The sequence below is a fragment of the Porites lutea genome, chromosome 7 (assembly GCF_958299795.1).
Source record: "Porites lutea chromosome 7, jaPorLute2.1, whole genome shotgun sequence".
NCBI lineage: Eukaryota > Metazoa > Cnidaria > Anthozoa > Scleractinia > Poritidae > Porites > Porites lutea.
In genome coordinates, this window is record NC_133207.1 from 18,452,836 (window position 1) to 18,477,284 (window position 24,449).

Sequence of the window (24,449 nt, forward strand, 5' to 3'; positions counted from 1 at the left end):
GTTTCCCCTAACATATTTTCGTGCTATAGGCGAGTTGATGAAGACGATAGAAGGTGGAAATTTTGAACAAATTGAGAAGCTAGTCACACCAAGGGGCCTGCAAAACTATAAATGTAATACCTTACTTATATCAATGAAGGTACGTATAAATTCCAAAATTTTACTTAATGTTATCTGTTTTGATTTATCTCAAGTAAGGTCAAGAGGTGGGTAACTAGGGAAGGCCATTAGGTGAACTAACAGAGAGAGTAAGCATTGCATTTACCGCAAAAGGCAATCGTGAATTTGTACCACGTGACCAAGTTTTCCATTTACTTATCGTTTACTGTTCATAAAAACTACACGAAAATCGGTAGATTCAGGCCAATTGTATCCATAACAATTTCTTTTAATTATCCTCTCTTGTTTTAAGTTGTTTTCTTCTGCTCATTTCACATTTTGAAAATGTCTCAACTTGAATCTCTCTGTTTTCCGTAAACGCGATTCTTAATCTCCCTTAATTATATACGCTACATCGATGTTAAAATCTCTAATTATGCAGTATAGATCTTGGCATGAAAGAGAAGTATACAAACTTCTTATTGCTAAACATCCTCGGTTGTATTCCTCAAAAATAGATTTGGGGCAGCAGCTCTTTTAAGATGTCTTCAAATTCTGAATAATTGTAAAATACAGTAACACTCTTCATTTATTTCTGTCTGAATAGCAGAAAGCTGCCTCTAGAAAGTCCCTCTGTTTAGGCTTGTTTTCTATGTTTTTTTGTTATTAGGATAATTATTTATTTTCAATAATAATTTCTGTGAATACTGAAGTAGACTCAAAAGTCTGCATCATGTCATCCAGTATCCTACTATAATCGTGTTTTATTTATTTAGACGGGTAACTCTGATCCCGGCTTAATGATATTGTGAGCTAGTTTATGGGGGGGGGGGAGGGGGGGGAGAGGGGGGGGTAATGTGTCTTGGTAACGAGTCTTGGTCCCCGAAAGTAGATTTATTTTAGGGATCGTATCTATTCGGAGAAAGTAAAATTGCCTCCTGGTGTAAAGACACTTAAACGAGATTTCACTAAATTCCGTTTACGATCTTAAAATATGTCCATATTGAGACCTCGATGGATCCCGATGTAATCGATACCAAATAGTGGCATACTACAGAGATTCTTAAGCGTCCAAAAAGAGTCGGTTTTATCTCGAGTTTCATCTAGGGCTCGTTTCTTGACCCAATTATTTGTAAGCAGACAAAAAGGACGGTTGACTCGTTGAAAGTTGAATCCTTGTTAAAAAGAGTATTCGACTGCCAGAGGGATAAGAACTGCCCCCCTCTGTTACACAGGTGATGAAGGTGATTATGATATCCTTCAGAAGTACATTAATTTGGAAATAATTAGATGAAAAAAATTCCGAGGACAGCCAAAATGGGACGAGGCCGTTAGGCCGAGTCCAATTTGGCTGTCAGAGGAATTTTTTAAAATTCAATTATTTCCAAATTGGACAAGGGTGTGATTAGCCTCCCCGCAGACGTCCTTTGGGGTTGGTTTGTCCCGCATTCTTAAAGGACGTCTGCGGGGAGGCTAGGGTGTGATCCTCTTACTTATTAATTGTATAGCTGGTTAGTTAATCAGCGTGGCACAGAAATAATATTGCGCATTCGAACCGTTTTTATTGAAATGAAAAACACACAGCAAGATTTTTTAAAAAGTTTTTTCTAATTGTCTGCCAACTCATCATTTAAAAGGCACAAATCGGTACTAGTTTTGCTATCTCACACTTTGGCATTTTGTCCACAAGTATAACAATTCTATAAAAAAAGCACTCTCAATGATACGGTGCTACGTGATAACCCCCTGTTCGTGTTCAAAGAAGACAAAGCAGCAATGCAAATACTCAATTTAAGGTCTCGGTAAAGGAAAACGAGGTGCCCACAGAAAAAAATTCTAGTCGCGCGAGTATTTTCGCTACAAAGGCAAGTTATATATCAAATTAAAGCTAAAAGACTAAATTACCTTATAAAAGATTTTATTCCATCGAATTTCAAAAGGCGCTTAAGTTTTTTGCTCTCGAACCTTTAGGTATCGAGTTTACTGCTGAAGCTCCAGCCCTTTCGCGTTGTTAAACATTCGCTTCCTTTTTATTGCGTCTGATTGACAGATAAAAGACCTAATACAGGGTGTGAGGAAATTTGCATATGTCTCGTATTAGCGGAATTATTGCATTTCAAACTAAAAAGTAGAATCTCGAGCGCGATTTACGCAAAGAAACTGACATAAAATGAGTTACAAAGGGAAATCGGAAAATTCCTCACACCCTTTTTGAGTCTATATCATTATCCATCATATCTGAAAGTTTCAAAGCGATAGCTTAAAACCTGTCCCGACTGGAGGTCGGAGAATTTTGATTTTTGCGTCTAAAATAGAGTAAGAGAAAATCAGCTCTAAAGATTTAGCGCGAGGTCCACGCTTGGCTGGTTAGCTCAGAAAAGGCTCATTTTAGAGGGGTTAAAAAGCACTTTCTAAATTTCTTTTTCTGCCAAAATAAAATTTAGGACCCCTTCATGCCAAAAATCCAAAAAAAAGAAATTCGAGCAATGTACTAAAATTTTCATTTACCGAGACCTTAAACGCGAAAACCGTCGAAATAAACATTTTATAGAGCAGCTCGATTTCCACCATTTTCCTATCACAAAGTTATTACACTTATTAGTGGCCTTCCTGGGGGACCGACCCCGAAGAACCCCCGGGCATTTGCAGAATTACGTTTTCAATCCCCTCCCCTCAACCCGAGAACAATATTTTTTCCAGAAAAGCTACCATTGCTCCCTTCCCAAGTCGCTAAAGATTAGCATAGAAAGAACCATAGATTTTCTGATCTTGCGAAAGGTTCTTTCGTTTAGTTGATAAAAAGGGAGATTTGTAAGGAAAAAGGATAACTGAGACACCATTCTCTCAGTTTCCATTTTGGAACGTAAACTGCAGTTCATATCCTACCCTGTGTCAGGCTCTCAGATAGTGTAGTGGGGACGTATTAAAATGAGCAAAGCGAAAATAAACCGCGCGCGACTTGGGAAAGGGGGCGGTGGCGGCGCCCTATCTCTCCCCAGTCCCCGCGCGTTTTTCGTTTTTTTTTTTCACAGAACGACTTTTAACCACCATCTCGGAGCTTAGAACAGGCTATTCATATCCAGTCTTCGCAGAGAAAATACTGACTGTCCTATTTTTCTTACATTGGACATTTTGCCTTTTTTTGAAAGGACAGCCCTATCTGAAACTAACCCAATTAATCATTAATTGGATAGTTGTTGAAATTAAAAGAAAAATCCCTATGCTGACAGTATCGGATTAACTACCAGCTCTTGTTTTTGAAGGAGTTTTATCTCCTTGTCCTTGAAGATTGACCCCTTTGTAACTCCAGTGTTACAACCAGTTCTCGTAAAGTACACCCAGAGATAAAAGTGGAAGGAGGAGCTTGACCGCTTAGAAAAACTTGGGTGTCATCCGCAAAGTTGATACATTAGGCAAACTGAGTGAGTAACTGGTCTTTAAAACTGGTACGAAAACGTCATCATTGGTTGATATACAGCTGGTAAACTCTTCTGAACATTTTTTCTCAAACTCATTAATTATTCATAAGGTGATCATCCAACCAAGAGACGTCACGTGCATTTGGTTTAAAACCCCGGTGAAACACTGGAATGACTCGCTATCCATGAGTTTCATATAATATCAAACCCTTGAGTTTGATAAAGCATCAAACTCCAGTGAACTCATTTCTTAATTTGAATATTAATAACACGTAATTGAATACTTAAAACAAAGGCAGCAACAAAAAACCTTTATTAACACCCTCTCTAATAAGAAGTAACAAGACATTTTCTAAAGAAGACATCATCACGTTCGTTCACTTGTTGACGTTGATACTTATTTCACTGTTCTTAAAGTAGGCAGAGGCCATAAATTGGTCACAAGAACTCTTCGAATTACCAATTTTAACAGTGCCGTCTGTGTCTTTAGTCATTTCTTCATTGCTAGTGCTGCACTTAGGCGCCAAGACCTCAGAAACCTCAGCAGACTTAACTTCACTAATCTTTTCATACTTAAATGAAGCGTTTGAGAGATGACCAGTCCGGTCCCTAATTAGCTTCCCTTCTACACCTGCGTTAAATAAGCTGGATGCACAAGTTACCCTAAGACAGTGGCTTGTCTTGTGCTTAAAGCCTGCTTCTTTGCTTTGCGAGGGTAGTATGTTATTGAGCGTGTTAATTCCCACAGGTTGTTTGTCAAAGCAAAACGCTTAGAATTTGGCTTAAGGTAAAACGCTGCTACTTCATTAGGATAAGCTTGTACTAAACCGAGATACATATGATATATTTAAACAAGACAACGTTTGTGTTTCTCGTTTAAAGGATGACAAACGCGCGGCTCGTATTTCAAATCGGTAAGACCACCGTGAAAAGTTTTCATTAGGTTTTCTTCGAAACGGATGAAATTCTAACCAATATCAAAATTTGCTACAGTTATATTTCTACGTTCACCGCCGCGAAGCCCAAATAACTTTCCGTCGGTTATAATAATAAACTGTATGGAGCAATAATTTGGCTGACTTACAACCTAAAAGTTCCAATTCACAGAACTTTTGTTCTTCTTTTTTTGTGACTGGCACCCTCTCTTCTTTCTTGTTTTTTAAAAGTGACTCCCGCCCTTGTTGCGCCCAAGTTCATTTTAGCATCAAGCGCTCTACGGAAGATTGTAAACATAGAAAACAGGAAAAAAAAACGTGGTTAACGTTTAGTACAACTAAGAAAGACAAGGATCTCAAATAGGCAATTTGAACTCTACGGAAGAGATGTGGCGGGTAATTACCACCAAAACCCTACCAGTTATCCGAAGTACACAGCAAATTTAAATCATCAACGGGCTTTTTCTCTACAAGGTATCGACGGATGCCGGCAATAATACCATTCACTGTTCTTGGGGGATAACGTTCGGTGGCAGATTTCGCGACCTCTTGCACAAACTTAAAAAGCCAGTAATCATCTCGATCAAAGATGTATCCAGCGACTCAACCAAATGGAAATCGTAATCTTTGAATAAACCACTGACTTCAACATTGGGTACTTTTATCAATCTCTCTTTCTGTCATTGTTCGAATATTCCACAGGCCCATTTATTTTTGTAACGAGTGGACTTTCCACTAAAGCCATTGCAGAAGAGAGTAAAGAATTCAAAATTAAACTTTTATTCCAATCATCCACAGCATTGTGATAACACTGTTCACACCAGGGGGGGGGGGGGGGGGGGGGGTAAGCTACTTCCCATACATTCTCTTAAATGAAATCCAAACGATGTTCTCACAACTTGCAAAGCGATCAGCAAAGGTCTTGCCAGCGGATTTGTGTAGTGATCATGCGCATTACGTCAAAATCCATAGATCAACGGTCTTGAGAAGAAACAAAAACATGGCGATCGAAGGCGGGACTGTTTCTCACGATTATATTTTGGTAATTCGCAAATTTATTGATTTTATGTCGCTTTTCAGACATAGTGTGTGGTTTTCTTTTTCTGTTAAACAATTTCCCTCTGCAGAGTTTGGAATATGCAACATATAGCTCGATTTGTACAGCTGATAAGAACCGCCGAAGAGCTAGAGTTGAGCTATCAAGCAGTGTTTTGCTGCAAACCTTAGGAAAGTTAAAGTCGCTTCAAGGTACAGAGCTTTCAGTAGTAGTTGTGATTTGTTTATTAGGATCGTTTTGAATTTTAACTTTGGATTTAAGGTGTTGACTGATCGTAATAAACGAAATGAAATGTTATGAAGTGTGAATGTTTATTCAGTTATGATTGTAGAGCTGTAAGCTCATATTTATAAAGGTCTCTGAATTACTTGCTTCCGATAAATTTGACACTTTCTCCAGTAATCTTTATCAGCATCAAGTTATCCTTACCCGGCAAAAACGATGTAACCTATAAATCGATCGAGCGCATTGTTGTTGGTTAAGATCTAACACGGTTTCCCCCGCAATTTCAGTACCGAAAGACAAATACGATATGAAAGAAAAACAAAGATGCATGATATTATTTTTTTCAATTTTTTATTTTTTCAGTAAGCATTTCTGATTTCCTCTGCCGGTCTTCTTGCTTCTAAAAAGTCTAAAAATATTTACTGTGGGAAAAGTACTGCAATTTTCCGCTGACCATCACGCGCGGTGACCGCTCTGCAAGTTGTGAGAACATCGTTTCTCGGTCCCAGACCTCGTCTCTTCCCCCCCCCCCCCTGGTTCACACCCTTTCTGAAAAGACAAATCACCATAACAATACAAATTTTTCGTAACAACGAACTTGCAGACAAAATGTGACAAATTCGTGAATATTTCCATTTTCTTTAATTCCTGAGGCGCTATTGAAAAGCTCTTTCAAAAACTCGTGCATCGGGTTTCATAAGGGTTTCCAAACACTCGAAAACAATATAGCACTCGGTCTGCGGCCTCGTGCTTTCATCAGTTTTCTTGTGTTTGTAAACCCTGATGAAAACCCCGCACTCGTTCTTGAAAGAGTCAATAAAAACTGAACAAATTGAAGTTCCTTTGTTCCTTGTATTAATATATAGATTTAGCCAGGGCTAAAAGCGAAGCTCTTATTAACTCGAATTTATAATTTAAATCGAACAATAAACTTGCAATTGTATTCCACAAATCGGTTAACTTTAGAGCACATTCATGTGACTTTTGAGGGAAAGGCTAAGTTATTTTAGAGAAAAATAATTTGCAAACAGTCCAAACTAAGAGTGAACATGACCTTAGATCGAGCTGATAGCCTCTATATACGTACACCCAAAAAATAGCAATCATCTTCGATCACATTTAAGAGCCATAATGGCTCTTGATCACAGTAGATTAGGCCTGGAAAACAAATTCTTGGAAAACAAATCAGGCCGAATTTTTTGCGTTCGACAAGTTTATAATTTACTTTACAAAATCTTGCCAGCAAGTCTGGGGACGTGTAAACCAACCTTTTATACTTTTTATACATCACATCTGAGGTGAAACAGTACCATGAGGCGTTGTTTCTATCATACAGACCTCGGAAAAAATGCAGTATTTCACAATTTTGCAATACAAACTGCACTCACTCAAGATTCAGGACGGTCGAAGCACGCGTGTGCTTTTACCGGAACCGTTAAAAAAATTTCCAAAATCACCTACATATACGGCTCGCCGGTTCTCACTTTTGACAAGCGCCAAAGTCGACTGATTAAATCAAGATTAATAGAGTTATACGCTTCAACATGAAAAAGAATTTATTATGTTTATTTTTTGTTTAATGGTTTTATAACGATGTGTAATCTTCTTCGTTTGATACGCGCGGCATTTTGAGTACTCATGCAACCGATGTTCATGAGCGACTGAAAACAAACGGCACAGGGATTGAAATTGCAAAAGAGACCACTAATAATCAATAAAAAGAAAATAATTCGGTGAAAAATATACAGAGACAACAATTTTCATTCACGAAGACAAGTATTAAAGTGTCTCTTAAAATCCTTGTTTATGTTTTAAGCCGGCTTCCCGGTGTTTGCTTTTTTCAAAGATGAACTCGAGGCAAGAAAATTGCTCAAAGCTTTCTTTTACAGCCAGAATTATAGCTAAATATTCTTTGAAACGTTTTCTTTCTGTTTGCGGTGCGAAAATGTCTAAAGGCTTTTTAAAGTTCTATTAGCTTATAATCAAACCTGATACTCGGTCAGATCATTGTCTCAAATCTTACAAACGTGCATAAACTAAATAGCCGCATAAACTACGCCCGACTTCATTAAATTAGATATAAAAAACAAACACCAAATACAATAATTACTCAGGCTTACCATTCGAGATGCACTGAAAACTATCAAGTAAGGCCAGAATCGCTAACCCTCTTACGCATCAAGCGAGGTGAAAAACGAAAACGATGCCATCCGAAATCAGATTTCCGACTTTGACAAGCGACGTATTTCTCAACCAAAACCCCAATAAACAAACTAGCTGTGAATAACAGAAGACTCTTGAAGCTTCTTGATAGCAGCAGAATTTCATTTTGTACATCCAGTGGAAAAAGACAGTTAAAAACATCACAAGCTGACACAAAACTTCAACTCTCAAAGTAAACAAGTTTCAAGATGCTGCATAAATTTTCCGCACCTGAGCCCGCGATATGGTCAGGTGATACTGGTCAGCGGATACCCTGTTTTGACAGCTGTCAATTGATCACAACATTGATGTACAATGTGTGTGCAATATCAGTCTTCCTGTGCTTCCAAACTAGCTAGAGTGACATTGGTTGCCCTGTGGTGCGGACGGACGGACGGGCGGGCGGTGTACGGTCACGTGATTACCAAATTTTCTGGGATGGGTAGATTCACTTACCCATGGTGCTCCGCAGGCACGCTTCGCGCGCCAGAGCTCCGCTAATAACTTGACTAATACTTATCTTTAAAGTTTTTGATTAACTGTTACCATATTACGATCCCTTTATTAAATAAATAACAATCATTCACCGAAGTGGAGGTGGCTAGTGATGGATATTTACCGAAGCCGCGTTAGCGGCGAGGATAATATCCATCACTAGCCAGTGAGATAATTGAGCCCCAAAATGATGATTTTTTAACTCATTTACTGTTGCCTGCAACGATTACAATTTTGGCGCGCAATGACCGAACGGCCGCTGTCGTCGCTTTTTCTTGCCGGCAAATAAAACTTTTGAAGGCATTTGTTTAGCTCTTGCGAGGAAATTTCCTCAAAAGGAGTTGTGAATTCTTTTTGTATTTAAAATCATTCTGTAGAAAGGATTATTAGATTTAGTTTTAAGCTTATTTATGAACAAGTCAACTAAAAAAAGTAACGCAAGACTTAAACTCTATTTGCATTTGTAAACAACAAAACTTTTTCGCCGGTTTTATCGATAAATTCAAGTCAAAAAGACAAAGCTTTACTTGTGAAAACTTCCACCCCGAGCTTCGTCACTTTCTTTGTGTGTTTCGGAAACAGCTTGCTTGATTAATTGTGAAATTTCTTTGTTTGTTACGGCAGCAAACCGGGAAGGCATTTTGCAACTTACGCGAGTTTGGCGTCTCTCGCTTGGAGGAACTGGAGGTGAATCAGTGAATAGTGCAGGATATTCACTGATTGAGTAGCCAATCAGAGCGCGCGAAAAACACTATCCACTATTTTAGTATATACTAAAACCTTTTATTGGCTCACAGGTCAACCACAAGCTACGCCAACGGGCAGAAACAAGAGAACCGGATTCGGAGAGGTTCCAGCGGCTGGCAAACTCTGTAGAGGAATTTATTTTCTGTTTACTGGATCCGCTTAAAACCGACCCTGACTGGTGTAAGGAATTTGGAGAAAAATATCTAGATGGCTTTTTGAACCATGCAATTGAATTCGAGCAGAAAAAGGTAGAGTGAAAGAAACTGTGAAATTTATTAACAAAGGGAAGTTTAAACCCATGACAGATAGGCAGCCTGTGATGAATTGGCGTGGAACCTTTGCCTTTGTGATTCAAAATTATCGCCATCTACCCCGCCAAATATTACTGAAAATGCAGATTTATTCAAATAATAAAGAAATTAAACATTATCCACGCTTGAGGAGTAAAATATTTGGACAACAGTGAAACAAAAGTTGCTCTTTTTGGTGAAAATGGCTTGACTTCATATCGTTTATGACGTAATATCTCGCACCCGACTAGAAACCAATGTGTAGTGCAGTCGAAAACAGAGTTCTAGGGCAGACTTTTTAGAAAGAAAACTTTTAATGAGGGCAAAGTATGAGCTTGGTGTAAGAACTGTAAAAGAGGGCAAAGACTGAGCGTGATGTGTTGATGCGCGCGGGGGAGAAGGGGGGTAAAGCCTGGTTTCCATATGATCGCTACGATCCCTGACCAAAATGGTTCAGCGATCAAAGCGATTGATGGTTTCCAAATGATCGTTGCGATCGCTGCGATCGCAGAGTGAAGACCGAGGGTGTCTGGGGCTAACAGCATAGTTCGCGCCATTCCTCAAATTCAGCATGGCGGCTGCGAATCGTCGACTCCTACTTGAGGCGTAATTATGGGTGTTTTTCGACCTAGAAGACGACGGGAAAGACAGAGAACTCCTTTTCAGGACTTTAATCGAATTTCTCTCCGATTGCTTTCCTGCAGTTGATTTTCTTGTGCCCCAAGTTTCTCTATATTCCCTTGAAAATTTGTTGTAAAGTTAGTCGTATTTTTCTACTTCCTGCATAAAAAGAGCCAAGTCGATTGCGTTCTCAATGTTTGTGCTGGCAGCCATCTTAAAAAGCGTGAGCGCACGCAATGCATCCTGCTACTTTTGCTGTCGCTGCGATCGCTGTGATCGCTTTGATCGCTTGAGAGTGGTTTCTATATGATTGCTACGATCGCTGAGATAGAACTGAAGTCGATCGTTGTCGCTACGATCGCTGTAATCGCTGCTATCGCTGGAGAGTGGTTTCCATATGATAGCTGCGATCTCTGACCTTTTTTTCAGTGATCGCAGCGATAGTAGCGATTATTTGGAAACGAGGCTTAAGGGGAAGTGGGGGGGGGGGGGGTGGAGGTTGGTGTTGTGTGATTGGCTAGGGAAACGTCATCTTCTCAAACTCGTTTTCAAATCTGCCATTTAAAGTGGCTGAACACAGTTTTGCGGGCGGTCAGCGGTAACTAGCGTGACTGCGCGTGTTTAAATTAGACAAACAAACATGGCGGCGAAAAAGCAATGGTACACAGAAGACGATTTCTCAAAATCTACTCATTGAACTTTTGTGATATTTGGCATAGTTTTTACTTCTATTGTGTTTTAAATAATGAGAACTTTAAAATGGAAGTTGAACAGACGAATTTTGTGACACATTTAATAATTACAGTACATTATCTTATTGATTATCTAAAATCCCGTCTGTTAAAATTTGGTAAAATAAGTTTCAAATGGTAATGACTAATTATAGTAAGCTGTGTGCAAGTTTATAGGAAAATCCAATGAGCGAATTTTATGTAAACTGAGCAAAAGTGAAATTTTAAGCCTGTATTCAATCGTTCATGTTGCCATGGAAACTACGAAAAGATCAAATTTTACCTGTCAATCAAAATTTTTCATCAGTGTATTTTTCACTTGCCACTTTTCACTTGTGTATTTTTCAGATTGTGAGCTGCAACCTTTCTCTTGCCATGATTTGGCAAATGACACATACTCATAAACTGCCAAAACTGTGTTCAGACACCTTAAAGGAGTTTACTTTCGAGTGTACATACTTCTTAAAATTTTGGCATTTTTGAGCTGCAGTACATCTACTTCCATGAAACTGTTACAGAACGCACGCTCTGCGTTGTTAATCGCACTTATTCTAACTCGTTCAATTCGACAGGTGTTGGCACAAATTTTTCTGGATTTGAATTCTAAATGATGGCAAAGAAATGTACAAAATTGAGTGATGTACGTTCAAAGTTGTTGTTTTGCCAATCTAAACCGAATGCTTTTTTGCCGTTCTCGTTGCCGTCGCCGTCGTCGTTGCTTAAAATCCTGAAAAGCGCGTACGTTAAGAAAAATAATGTTTCATATTCTGTTTTTTCGCGACAAATTATCCCATATAATATTTTAGAAATAAAACTGTACATTTATTTTAAGGAAGTATTTCCTTAAACAGATTATTAGTAATCCACAGCCTTAAATCTGGGTTAAGCCCCGTGCAAACGGACGCAACACTGTGTAAGTTTGAAACCGGTCAAACTTTTCAGCCAACAACTCCCAACATTTCTTTTGTTCCGTGATCGCCGAAGCGCAGCGTAACAATGTCGGATCCGTTCGGACAGCTCTTCCAACATTGTTGGGGCCGCGCACGCTCATTCACATGGTTTACAGAGACTTATGGTTGTATCCTTCTGCGCTACGGAGTTCCCGGGACAAGTTGTTTACAATAATTGGCCAACGAAACAATGATTGACCCAAACAATGCCGCCATTCCTCAAAAATAGAGGTTATTGTTGGTAGTCAACATAAGATGACACTAATCTGGTCCCAAATAAAACGTTTTCTTTCTCCTTCTTTGACAGTTTTTCACCCATCCAGCTGTGCACAGTGAATTGAATCGTAAGTGGCGTGGTCGCACTTTGGAAGAGTGTGAATCTTGGCAGCTTAATTTCTTCAATTTTTGGTGTCTTTTTGACCTTGCTTTGTCTCCAATCCTACTTGGTCTATTTTCTCTACGAAAGTACTGGACAGGTACATTGTTTTGAACAGTTTCTATGAACTGGGTAAACCTTAATTAGAAGTCGGTTAGTTGTTGTATTAATGCTGATGATTTCATCCGTGGCTTTCACTGACTTGAATTGTGGGAATGAAATCTAATAGTCCAACCGTGCTAACAGTAACACAACTGATTGCAAAATCTGCTATTACGACGACCTAGGTAACTATTTCAGGTTTCAGTATAGTTTACAAGTAGTTCATATTTTTTAGCATTTCTACATTTCTAGAAATGATGTTGGAATAGAAAAAAAAAATTAGGAATTTAGTAGTTGGTCTTTTCAGGGAGGCAAAGACTAATTATAATACAAAAATGAACCAAATTCTTTGTGATCCTGCAATTCCTTCCAAAAAGTGGTGGGGTATTGTAAAATCTATGTGTTACTCGGCTATCCCAGCGATTTGCAAAAGAGAAGTTTTTATATCTTTCCAAAAGAAAATAGTTAATGCTCTCAATGATTTCTTGATGAGTCAAGCCATGAGTGTGCCAAATAATGACTCTGCTGAAATTCCATTCCTCACTCAGAGGCTATTAGGCTCTTTGTCTTTCATCGATGCGGATAAACCGTTGCTTCGTCCCTTTTTATCTTCTTTTAACATTTCAAAAGCTAGTGGTTGCGAAGCATAAGTAATAAGATAGTTAGACTATGCAGGGTCGTGGTGGTGGTGCTGGAGGAAAACAATAGAAATGTGGTGGTGGTGGTGGTGTAGGGAAACAAATAGAAATGTGGTGGCGGTGGTGGAGGGAAAACAATGGTAATGTGGTGGTGGTGGTGGTCGACGGAAACAATAGAAATGTGGTGGTGGTGGAGGGAAAACAATAAAATGTGTTGGTGGTGGTATATACTTTCACTATTCACGAAGCTGTGTTGAAAAAAGTCGATGTATTTGTGGGTGGAAAAATGTGTAAAGAAATGAGGTGGTGGATGAGGAGGAGGGAAAATAATAAAATTGTAGAGGAGGGAAATCAAGATTGAGGAGGAGGTGAGAAAAGATCAAAATTGTGGAGAAGGAGGGAATTCAAGAATGAGGAGAGAAAATAATAAAATTGTGGAGGAGGGAAGAAAAAAATTGAGGAGGGAAACGTAGTGTAGATATAGTAGTAGTAATGGTTGCTAGGTGATCGCTTCTCTTATTCGTATTTTTTTCAATAGACGGTCCGAAAAACCGGCCTCAAGTTTCTTAACGGACAAACCTAGGCACGCCTATTGTGCCTATTGTAGTAGAGATGCGCTCATTAGTAAACCTATACCGAATTAGTATTCAGGAAGGTATGTCAATATTAATTATTCACCTACACCTATACCGAATTGGTGTGCAGGAAGGTATGTGAATATTAATGATTTACCTATACCTATAACTAAATCCGGTTTCAACATAGTTCACTACAACATAGTACACTACTAACGTCCGTTTACAGGCTCCTTATGCATTAGTTAAAAAATGTTTTTTTTTCTCTTGAATCGTAATAATTATTTATGCTTTCTATCAATAATTTTCAGAACGAGCAAACCCTGTAAAGATGTCAATCACCACACTTGATTTAAGTAGTGAAGTGGAGGACGTCGTGGATCGAATGTTAAGACAACAACTTGAAGTGTACTTGAAATACAATAAAGGAACCAAGCTTTCTACAGCCCATGGACTGAGCATATGTGATTTCGTTAAGCATTTAGAAAACACTTATAACTTTTCCTTAACATCTCTGGGAACGGGATCTTTGGTAATAAAAGGTCAGTGCGCCGACCTGCAGAGTCTCGACAGTCTTTGGAATGACAAAACTTCTGGTGACCTGAATGAGGCTGTAGAGAGGTTTTTAGTCACTGATGACATAAAAAGAAAAATCAATGTGGAGACAGTCAAATTAAAGACCATTATTGAGGAAGACAACTATTTGAGATGCAAAAAAGCTCTTACGGAAAATTCAGGTAAGTTGGCCCGTTAGGACAATTTTGGGGCAATTATTCTTTAGATAAAAAACTGATATAACTGCTCTGTTAGTATTTTATAGCGATGTACTCAAAATTATACAATGGCTTTGTGAAAAACGGGTTAGCAAACTGTGTTGATAGAGGGCAGGCAGAACTCAGGTATGTGGTCACGTTGTTGAGCTGTTGCACCAAACTATTCTGTGCAAGCCGTAAAAACGTTTCGTCGGTGCTGCTTAGCTGATTGTGCCTTGGAAAACCAATTCTCGACACAGGAGAATTTGATATAAGTCTAGTTTCAGCGGACTCCTAGCTTTTGAACCATAGGCCAGGTTTTACAGATAAGAAGGCCAGGTGATAATTTGTGCACTATGTTTCAGTAAGTTTGTTGTCTATTTCCATGCGAAATCCTGTCATTTACCGGACCGCGAAAAAAGTAGTGTTTTGCTAACTAACCAAGCACTTTTTGGCTGCATTTTACTTAACCTGAGATCAGGTTATATTTTCGTTTCTCTTTGAAAATAACATTCCGGCGGGCAAGGCGAAACGAAGAGAGAGCCTGATACAAAACGTCTACCGTCCACTTTTTTGATTGATTGACATTTACCGATCGAATCAGCTAATTAACCAATTAAAATTACTTCCATTGTATACTGTTTTTAGTATGCATATTTTTTCATACGTGGGAAAATGTAGAAAATAGCTTTTATGTTTCTTTCAACTAACAATAAAAAAGTCGGCACAGTCAAATTTAACTTCTTGTGAGATTAGAGGAGTTTTTAAGGTTATTTCTGTTGGCGTAGAAGGTAGAAAGTTTTCGAAAAGACGGCGACACGATATATGTTCTAATTTTAAGATTTTGGCTAGGTTCGCTCGATTTTTAAAATACTGAAATTTCTATTTTACGATTTTTCCTATTGTTCCCCGATTTTCAGTACATGAATCTTTAAAAATCTTGGAGAAATATATCGCGAACTTTTTTGAAGGATGTATAAATTATCTCAGAACAAACCAAACAAGTTCTCACTCTCAAGTGCAATTAATTTAGTCCGTCCTGTGAGTACACTTGCAATTTGCGAATTTACTAAGCTAGAAACAACCGTCTAAGACAAGATATGTTTTTATAAATCCAGCTATTAAAATGTTATCTGCTACTTTGGATAGACGAAACGACAACACTAAAACTGCATGCGCAACTGACCTATAAACAAAATGAAAAACGATATTACAAACACACTTTGTAGTTCTGTTCTGTTGTTGTTTTATTGCAGTTCTGAAAAGCTCGCTAAAATTAATAATCTAAATTAACAAACAGCCAACGAGCGAGGACAACAGTTTTTCTGGTTAATTTTTTAACGAAAAGCGAAGGCAAACAACAAGTCTGTTATACCTTAAGACTAGCAGCACTAGGTTTTTTAATTGCGGTGAGGTTAAGAGGCGGAATGAGTTTGCGGAATGGCATGTGTCATGGCTTAAGGAATGACATAATTATGCGGAATGTAATATATGGAAATGGCGCAAAGAAATAAATTAAACAGATAAGCATACGCGCGTCTCTGCCGCGTCTTTTTGCGGCAGGCGATTTTTTTTTTGACACAAATTTGAACGAGCAATCGCTTTGCTAGCTCAAACCAGCAAGGCAGACCAGCACGTTGGAGTTCACGAGGATTATGGAGGAAATTACTTCTACCAGCGGTAAGTTTTACGAGGCTACTAGGAAATGGTAGACTCGGTAGTCCCAAATGAAATAAACAAATGAGCCTCGTTAATACGTGCAGGGTCACTTTTATTGTGACGCTAGAGGGAAAAGAATGCTCGTTGAACGTGAAGTCGGATATATATGGTCTCTGAATATTATGTCACGATCACGCAACCCACCGTCTCAAAAAGAAAGACTTCTCACGCGGTTTCAAATACAGTAAAACCCCAGTAACTCGAAGTCTAAAGGGAAACGAAAAACAGTTCGAGTTACTGCTGGGGTTAGCGAGGGTTCGAGTTATCAGGGTCGATTGCGAAATTCAATTTGCAAATTTATAGCTACTGATTTTTCAGCACTTCATTGTATAGTGCAGTAAAAATCTAACTTATTTCATCAGAAACGGTAAAATGATTAACCATTTGTAGTGATAAAACGTTATCTGTTCGTTGCATCAATTAAAATCAAATTGCTGTAGTGTTGACTAGTCTTGTTTTAAGTGTTTTTGCCATTGTACAACAAGAAGAACTAATGGGATGGCATCTTAGTGGAGCCGAGTACAAGAACGCCATAATTCGAGGTACTGGGGTAAATTTTAGTGAATTTTTGATCAAGGGAAAGGAAATTTAGTTTGAGTCAGAGAGGAATTCAGGTATCCGTGTTCGAGTTAACCGAGTAAAAATGAATGAAAAGTGGGATGAAATCCAAGGGAAACTGGACTTAGTTCGAGTTATCCTAGCCTGCGAGCAAGCTCTCCTATTTGGGCAAGTGAAGCGAGCCTCGCGAGAACGCGCGAGCTAGGGGCCGAGGAAAGGAGAGCTTGCAACGATCTCTCATAAATTTTCATTCCCACCCCGGAACCCCCGGGACTCCGCAAAGCGTGAAAACTGTCACCGCAAACGTGCCGCAGATTAAAAAAGTGACAACCGCGAGTCAAGTAAGTTTAGACAGCCGAGGGCGCGTAGAATTATTTATTTATAAATCGCTTTCGCAACAGCATCAAAGCAATGTTTTTAATCACTGATGTGTTTATTTTTTCCACGGGAACATCGAACTTCAACGTGTCCGCTCGGATAAGAAATCACCACTTTGATTCTCGTTTCGTTTACTTTTGAAAAGTCGTCCATACTGCAGTGTAGAAGACTACTCCCCATCGCAATCACCAACAAAAACATCATATATTTGTCCCTCTGGAACTGGAGAATAGCGTTTTCCTGCACTTGGTTCTCTTACGTTTTACTCCAGTTGCTTCCAACTCTTTCTCTTTTCCCTCTTTACGGTCAAGCTACACAGCGGCTGCACTGTCAAGTACATGTTTCCGAATTTTTCTACCCAGTAGAATTCAATCGGGCGAAGAAACCGATGTTGGAAGACAGCGCTTGAATCACTCTTCACTTTTACTCTCCCGTTTTCAGAACTACACAAGGCGCTTGTCACAAACGAATACAACTGAACTACAAACTCAGTCAGACTTATCCTCGGCTCGCAATATTCTCTTTGCGAGAATTACATTAAACGAGCCCGTCTGCTTTGAGGGCTGAAACAAGTTTTCGGTACCAATCTGATCCCCCTGAAAAAACAAACTTGTCACACAGACGAAGGCGGTGCCAGCTTAGCCTGTTATCAATCAACTTTGATTTCCGGAACGTCATTTTTCAGCCAATTGTATTTCCCTTCGTCTGGGCGAAGTACAAATGAAAATTTATGAGAGATCGTGGCAAGCTCTCCTTTCGTCTGCCCCTCGCGCGTTCTCGCGAGACTCGTTTCACTCGCCCAAATAGGAGAGCTTGCTCGCAGGCTAGAGTTATCCGAGTTCGAGATATCGGGGTTCTACGGTACAAATAAGGGTAAAAAACCTGTAAAGTTCATCGTGCAAACATCGTTTGGAGAAAAATTAAAGCAGAAGGGAGCGTGACCTTCCAAAACATCTTTTGTTCAATGGCCGACTTTCGTGATGTAGTATTGGTAATGACACGCAGCCCGACTGATAAAGGCAAGTAGAATCTTGGTGGCTGAAAAAAAAAAGGCTAATCGAGAGTGAGAAATCAAGGAACCTATGTATCTTTTTTATTGTCATCGTAGTCGAGCCCCCAACATAAAAAAAGTCGCTGCATTTGCAAATTGATTGGCGCCAAAAAAGGTGTGCTTTTCAGTTTAGTTTATTTCTTTTAGTCATTCTGCATACATTACATGCCACATGCCATTCCGCAAACTCATTCCGAAATTTGGACACTTTGCATCAATAGAACAACTCTTCTTCTTTCACTAGAAGATACTTTAAAAGGAATATCGAGACTCATTGAACTGACATAATTCAAAAACGAAGATAGCCTGAATTTCATCCGATTGCTTCGAGTCGACTTTTCCTCTCAGCAACGTCTGAATCGACCGGCCGTTGATGCCGTCCAGTGACGTCATCACTACCCGAAAACTGGGTAGTGATTTTGATTGGTTGATTGTCTAAACATTCGCATAATTATGCATAATTATGAGAAATTTTGGCTGGGATTGTCGCTTGATATTCAGCGGACACATCCCTGGCCTTGCATCCCTGGTATGCTTGCTTGGAATTCAAACATTCCAATAATCTTTATCGTAAACAACAAAATTGCCCTCGTCTTCGAAGCTGAAGTGCTTAATTGAACTGCGAATGAAGAATCATTGCGGAGAGTCGGTAGGTTTTTCATTTAAAGCCGCTTTGTAGTTTCGGCAGTGATTTTGTTTATGCCAAGTTTCTGAGACCAATGTTATAATTCGACCTTCTAGCTATTTTCACCGTCAAGTGTAATGATTCTGTTAGCTTCTCTTTCTTAATGCTTTCTTGTTTCCTTGTTTTCTTTTTTCTTCGTTAAGGACGATATAGGACATATAGCTTCTTTTCAATTAAAGCAAATCGTTGTCTTTTTGAACTAAGTGTTCCGTGTGTGTATCTATTTCATTGCGTGATTGCAACCGAGTTTGATTATGGAATTACAAGCGGTTCAGAGTACTGCATGCAGTTAATAGTTTGAATGTTAAACATGAATTACGATGGAAAAAAAGTAAAGCCGCTCTGTATCATGCAAACATCTCCAAGCGATATTTCCTGGTTTGCCGCTTGAAAATCGTGTTTAACTTTTGGCAGGAATTAAAGCAAAGGAGTAATGACGTCACTGGACGGCATTAAACGGCCGGTCGATTCAGACGTTACTGAGGGAGTTATAACGACTCGAAGTAACCGGATGAAATTCAAGCTAAAACGAAGGACAGGTTTTTACGGTGACAAAACTTTAATTAAGTAGTTGTTTTCTGCGACATTATTCTTCATGTGGTATACACCGAATGCAAATATGGCGGATCTCTCGGTCGGCCCGGGTCTAGTTGCGCGAAAGCGAGGCTAGTGAGGCCTCGAGAATTTTCTTTTGGCTGCGCGTCTTAGCGATTCAGTCAATCAATATTTTTTTCCTTCGAGTTGTTACGTGCTTAAGAACCATCAAAGAGGAGACGAAAGTTGATTATTTTCGCTTTGTCAAGGCACTTTACGAAGAAAGAAATGGATTAAAGCGATTCGGCGCGGCGAATGGAGGCACTTTACTATTACGGAGTGAAAAGAACGAAAGTGTGCTCGCTTCACTTCAGAAGAGAAGAATGACTCACGAAACTATTAGAATGGGTGAATAACTGAAAGATTCATGGTTCTGTTTCAAGTTTGCTTTGTCCGTTCTCTTACCAAGGAAAGGTAAATATCCCCCAGAACGAGTGAATCCGTCGTCGCGACTTACCAATCTTTAGGCGCTCTCAGGGCTCGACACAACGACAGACAACAAGGCCCAATGTTTTCACAGTCTTCACAATCCTGTGTTCAAGAGTTTGAGCAGTGCCATAAAAGAAGCAACTTTTGGAAAATTGCTGATAGTTTATCTCGAAACCATTCGACAAGTTGCTAAACTGAGATCACGCTCAAGGTCAAATACAATGCTCGAATACTTGCACGCTCTTTCTCTGCGAGAACCTTTTTCCCTCCTCTTACTTTCTTAGTTGGCAACGGTTCCTCTGTTAGTTTTTTCAGTGCACTTTGGTCAAGGACTGTTCGTGAAATATGTCGCTTTCTTCTGGTTCTTACATAGTTTCACAGGCAACGCTTGTAGGATTAACAGGCGATTGTTATTGTTGTTGTTGTATTTTAATGCAGCTGTTTTCAGCGTGAAATCTAAAAGATCTTACAGTCCACAGCGGATGCTCCCGTTCTCGAGAACGTTTACCTTTTGTTAAATAAATAACAGACTATGCAAACATGTTGGAACAGCACCATCTCTTGTGAAAATTATTTCATTCAAATACTTTCGTGAGTGCTCTCATCTAAAGCAAGTGAAGCGAGCATACTTTCGCTGTTAAGTGCTTCCCATCGCCGCGCCGAATCGCATGAATCCTTAACTTTCTTTGTGAAACGATCTCGGGAAAGTAAAGGCTATTCAAGCTAGAGTAAAATCTTATTTTTGGTGGCCCTCAAGCATGCAACAACTCGAAGCAAACCATATCGATCGACTCGATCGCTAAGACTCGCAGTCAAAACAAAACTCTTGAGCCTCACTAGCCTCGCTTTCGCGCAACTAGACCCGGGCCGGCCGAGAGGTCCGCCATATTTGCATTCGGTGTATAGCTCCAAATTTTCTCAGTCCTCGTTTAATCACACATTTAAACAGTATCTAAAACATACCTGACAATTGGCTTGGTTTCTTGAAGGCAGCCTCCAAACGAAAGCATCGAAGTCCGGGAAATATAGTGAAACGTGACCAAAATAACTTATTTAACAGCTCCACGTTGCCTCGTTCGTAATGTAGCAAGGCGAAATATCTTCCTTTATTCTCAAAGTCCTTATTTTTCGATAAAAAGTTCAACACTTTCACGTGCAAACTGGCTTTTCACAGTAATAATAGTAACATGAATGTATGAAGACCACTTTAGTTTTGTAACTAGTGCCATAAGTAAAGGCTCTTTTCTCCTAAGAATCAATAACTTATAGCGCTTTTAGAATCAAGTCGTCAGAGTTTAAAGAATGTTTCATTAAGTGGAATCGCACACGTGACAACCTCGTGAATAATGATGATGCAACCATCTAAACAACGATGAAAATGGTGGCATTTCTTAGCTATTCGGTATTCCATGAGCTTCATCATCTTACATTGTAAGAAACCATGAAGAAACCTTGAAATCTTCGAGTCTTCCCCCTAAGCAACGTCTGGTGAGTTGATATTCATAGTTTTTACAAATTGTTTATTTTGCAACAGATGTCGGAAGGAAAGACAAAGAGAGGTGAATTTATAGTATGAGGATCGACTCAGCTGTGTGCAGTGATTCGTGTTTTCATTAATGTACAACGATACCTAATTTCGCGCAAAAAATAGTCTTAGAACAGTAGATTGATGATACGGTTACACTGAAGCATTCAAAATAGCTCATGCACGTAAAACGTGCCTATTTTTGAATTATTTCAGGACGACGAGTATTTTTCCTGTTCATGGAATGTGTCCAAATTTGTCCTTGCACCCTCGTTTGCGAACGCAAGGAAAGTTGATGTTAGCGAACGTCAGGTTAAAAATTAGGGCAGTATGAGACTCAGATATCGAAAACCGATCTTCTAATTTTTCTCACAAATAAAAGGCTTCTGGCGGGAACAATCTACATAAGGTTTCTTATCAACTTAAAAGCAATCTATGGACAAAAAAAATGAAAGAAATTGATTTTTCAACTCCTTTTTTTGGTGACCGGTAAGCATCGATCGATTTCGTGTCACATTCAACCTTTGACTTTTCTCCACTGCCTTACCTGTATAGTTACGTTTCATGCATCACGGTTGTTTCGCCGAGCGGTGTAAAAAACGAGCGGTCTTGGTAGGCTTCTTGGCTTTAAGAACGCAGTATACTACTGTTGACCGTACGTCGTTTTCTCAGTCGAGACGTTACTTGAACCGACCAGTAGTATTTGACATGACTGATCATTAAAAACCTGAATCTTTTGGATCTTTTAGAAGCTTATCAGATCGAGAGGTAGGCACACACGTCGTTTTCGGTAGTTGATGCCAACCTGAACAATTATTTTGGGAAACGTCTCAAAACTTAATTGAACACAAATAAACATTTTTTTGTTCTGTTTTGTATTGTTTTGTTTGTTTTTATACAGCCGCCGACGTGTATCTGGCTTACCTGAAATCTCCGTACTACAAGTTTTTCCGAGATACGTTGAGCTACGTAATCATGCTTTTGCTTCATTACGCGATCTGCTTATCTCCGACAACTGTTGCGTTCAGTGGATTAGAGTGGACCATCCTCGTTTTCTACATTGGTCGCTTTGTCGCAGAGCTTAAGCAGATTTTGTGTATTAAGAAGTGGTTAAGAGAAACAGAGAACGACACCTTTCAGTCAAACTGTGTCAGGATATTCTCAGTGTATTGCAGGTATAGAAAAGGATTAAATGATTCCGTGCTTTTGACGTTGATAAAAATTTCAATTTTGATTAGGCAAACCTACAAGCGGAGCTCTCATAAGAAAGAAAGCAATTAACCCTATTCAAACACAGTCATTGCAATTCGCTATGGGTAAAATAACTAGAAAAAGTGAGTAATTCAGCCAGACAAACTATGAAACAAATCAGTACATTTTTGAGGTAATGATTGATCTGAAAAAGATAACAGAAAAATGTTTCATTTCTAGCCAGGAATCATAAGAATATGGTTTACATTATATTTTTAAACACTCATATCAGACTCATTTCAAATAGCGACTGGTTAAAACAGCTCAAAGAACCCTTTGTTTTTATTAAAATCCAACCGTACCTCAATAGCTTTTTTTTTCAAAATCAACTAAAATCTAAAACAGGGGTAGAGCTGCTCATTATATATAAACATAAAGGAGTAACAAACTACTCATCAATTTTGAAAAGGGTCAAAAAGCTTAATTAGAAAAACAACTTCCCCTCAAGTAGATTAACTATTATTTGTGATTTTCAAGAAGTCATATAAAACACCATTAGCAATTGAGCTGAGTATGATGTGAAGAATTATGCAGACGAGGGGTTATTCAACAAGGCCAGATAGTGTCTTCTAAACAACGTATCGAAACGCATTAAAGGGGCTGTGTAACGGCTATCTAGTTCATTTTGCTAATATTGCCAATTACACGTCCTTTTTGGATGGAACTTAACGTTAGAGAGGAAATTACTTGCAAATTACAAAATCATAGCCTCATGTCAAACTGAACGTGTCTCCTAAGCATTAAATCAAACGTTACAAAAAACTGTTGGGCTAATTTGTTAGGCTATCAGAAACCACAATTTTCAATCAGTCTCAGTCTTTTTCAAGTCTGTCCATCCGTGCCTCCTTTTGCTTTTGCTCTGTTACTTATACCTTTGGTTCATGTTCTGAGCTGTTTTTTTCTCCTCTCAATTGGTGGCAGCTTCTACTGTTTTAATTTTTATGAATTTTCGTGAGACAGCTCCTTTAAAGTTCCTCCGTCTATAATCAAATGTAAAAATAATCACTTCAGATGAGTTTCCTTTTAACTTAGCCAAGTCTTAGCAAGGTCAGTGAGAGTGATAAATTCATGTTTTTATTTTGATTTAGTGATTGTTGGAACAGGTTTGACTTCGCCAGCCTTGTATTCTACATCATCATACTGATATTGCGAATTGTCACCTGGTTCAATGACGGATCAGTTGCAAACAACAGAGCCCTCGCTATTGCTGGCTATCTCTACAGCTTGAACACCTTGTGCCTTACTCTTCGAACTTTTGGCCAGGTGATGGAGCAACCAAAAGATGTTGGCACCATCCAGATCGCCCTGTTTAGTATACTTAGAGATGTGCGCACAGTATTGTGGCAGTTTCTTGCGGTAATCTTGGCATTCTCCATCGCTATTACAAAGATTTACATGTCCGAGAGATCGTTTATCGCAAATGAGAGTGTACGACATAAAATGTAAGGGTCGAAATACTCGGTATTTTCAACCTCTCTAAATTCATCGTGGCATTAAGGTGGCTGAACACAGTCTCTATTAGAATTGCGCGCGCTGATAAACTCCCCGACCCATCTTTATCACGAGAAAATATGCAGCCAATGTGATTTTCAAGAAAAAAAATACCAGGACAAGGTGAGAAAAATGCCCAGAAGTTGTTTGTAGAAATTTATTCTGTTTTCGTCACTTTGTCACATCGCGTGATCTCAGCGCGCGCATAAGCTTTGAGCATGCGTACTTAGGGAACAATGTGAGAGCGCTTGTTTTCTTGACTTTCATAGGCAAAGTGAACTAAACAACAATATATCAAAATCTACTCATTAGAATTCAGACGAAATTTGGCAGAATTCTTATTAATATCGCACTTCAAACGATGGAAGCCCAAAAATTATGTCGAACAAAGGAGTTCTGTGACACAATCAAATCTCACATGAAAGCTATTTTCTTAAAATTTCAAGAACCCTTACAATAGGCCATTTGCGCAATGGCGTCATTTTACTGCTACGACCAGAATCCTTTTTTTTCCTTTCATATTTAAATTTGGTAATCCCAGCGAGATTTAAATG

At 39.0% G+C, this 24,449-nt stretch overlaps 2 protein-coding genes and 1 long non-coding RNA gene across 3 annotated transcripts in view; 2 read left to right on the top strand and 1 right to left on the bottom strand.

Moving 5' to 3' along the window:
* Positions 1–24,449, bottom strand: part of LOC140944906 (uncharacterized) — a 100,895-nt gene that overhangs the window by 29,678 nt on the left and 46,768 nt on the right. The window lies entirely within an intron of this gene.
* Positions 31–12,598, top strand: LOC140943676 (uncharacterized). The gene is made up of 3 exons (XR_012166623.1): positions 31–139; positions 9,230–9,427; positions 12,079–12,598. It is a non-coding gene; the product is annotated as an uncharacterized lncRNA (long non-coding RNA).
* Positions 13,794–24,449, top strand: part of LOC140943278 (uncharacterized) — a 35,429-nt gene continuing 24,773 nt past the window's right edge. The window contains exons 1-3 of the mRNA XM_073392351.1: positions 13,794–14,199; positions 22,055–22,328; positions 23,493–23,846. Of these exons, the coding sequence (XP_073248452.1) occupies positions 13,794–14,199; positions 22,055–22,328; positions 23,493–23,846 (1,034 nt within the window). The remainder of the gene's footprint in view (positions 14,200–22,054; positions 22,329–23,492; positions 23,847–24,449) is intronic.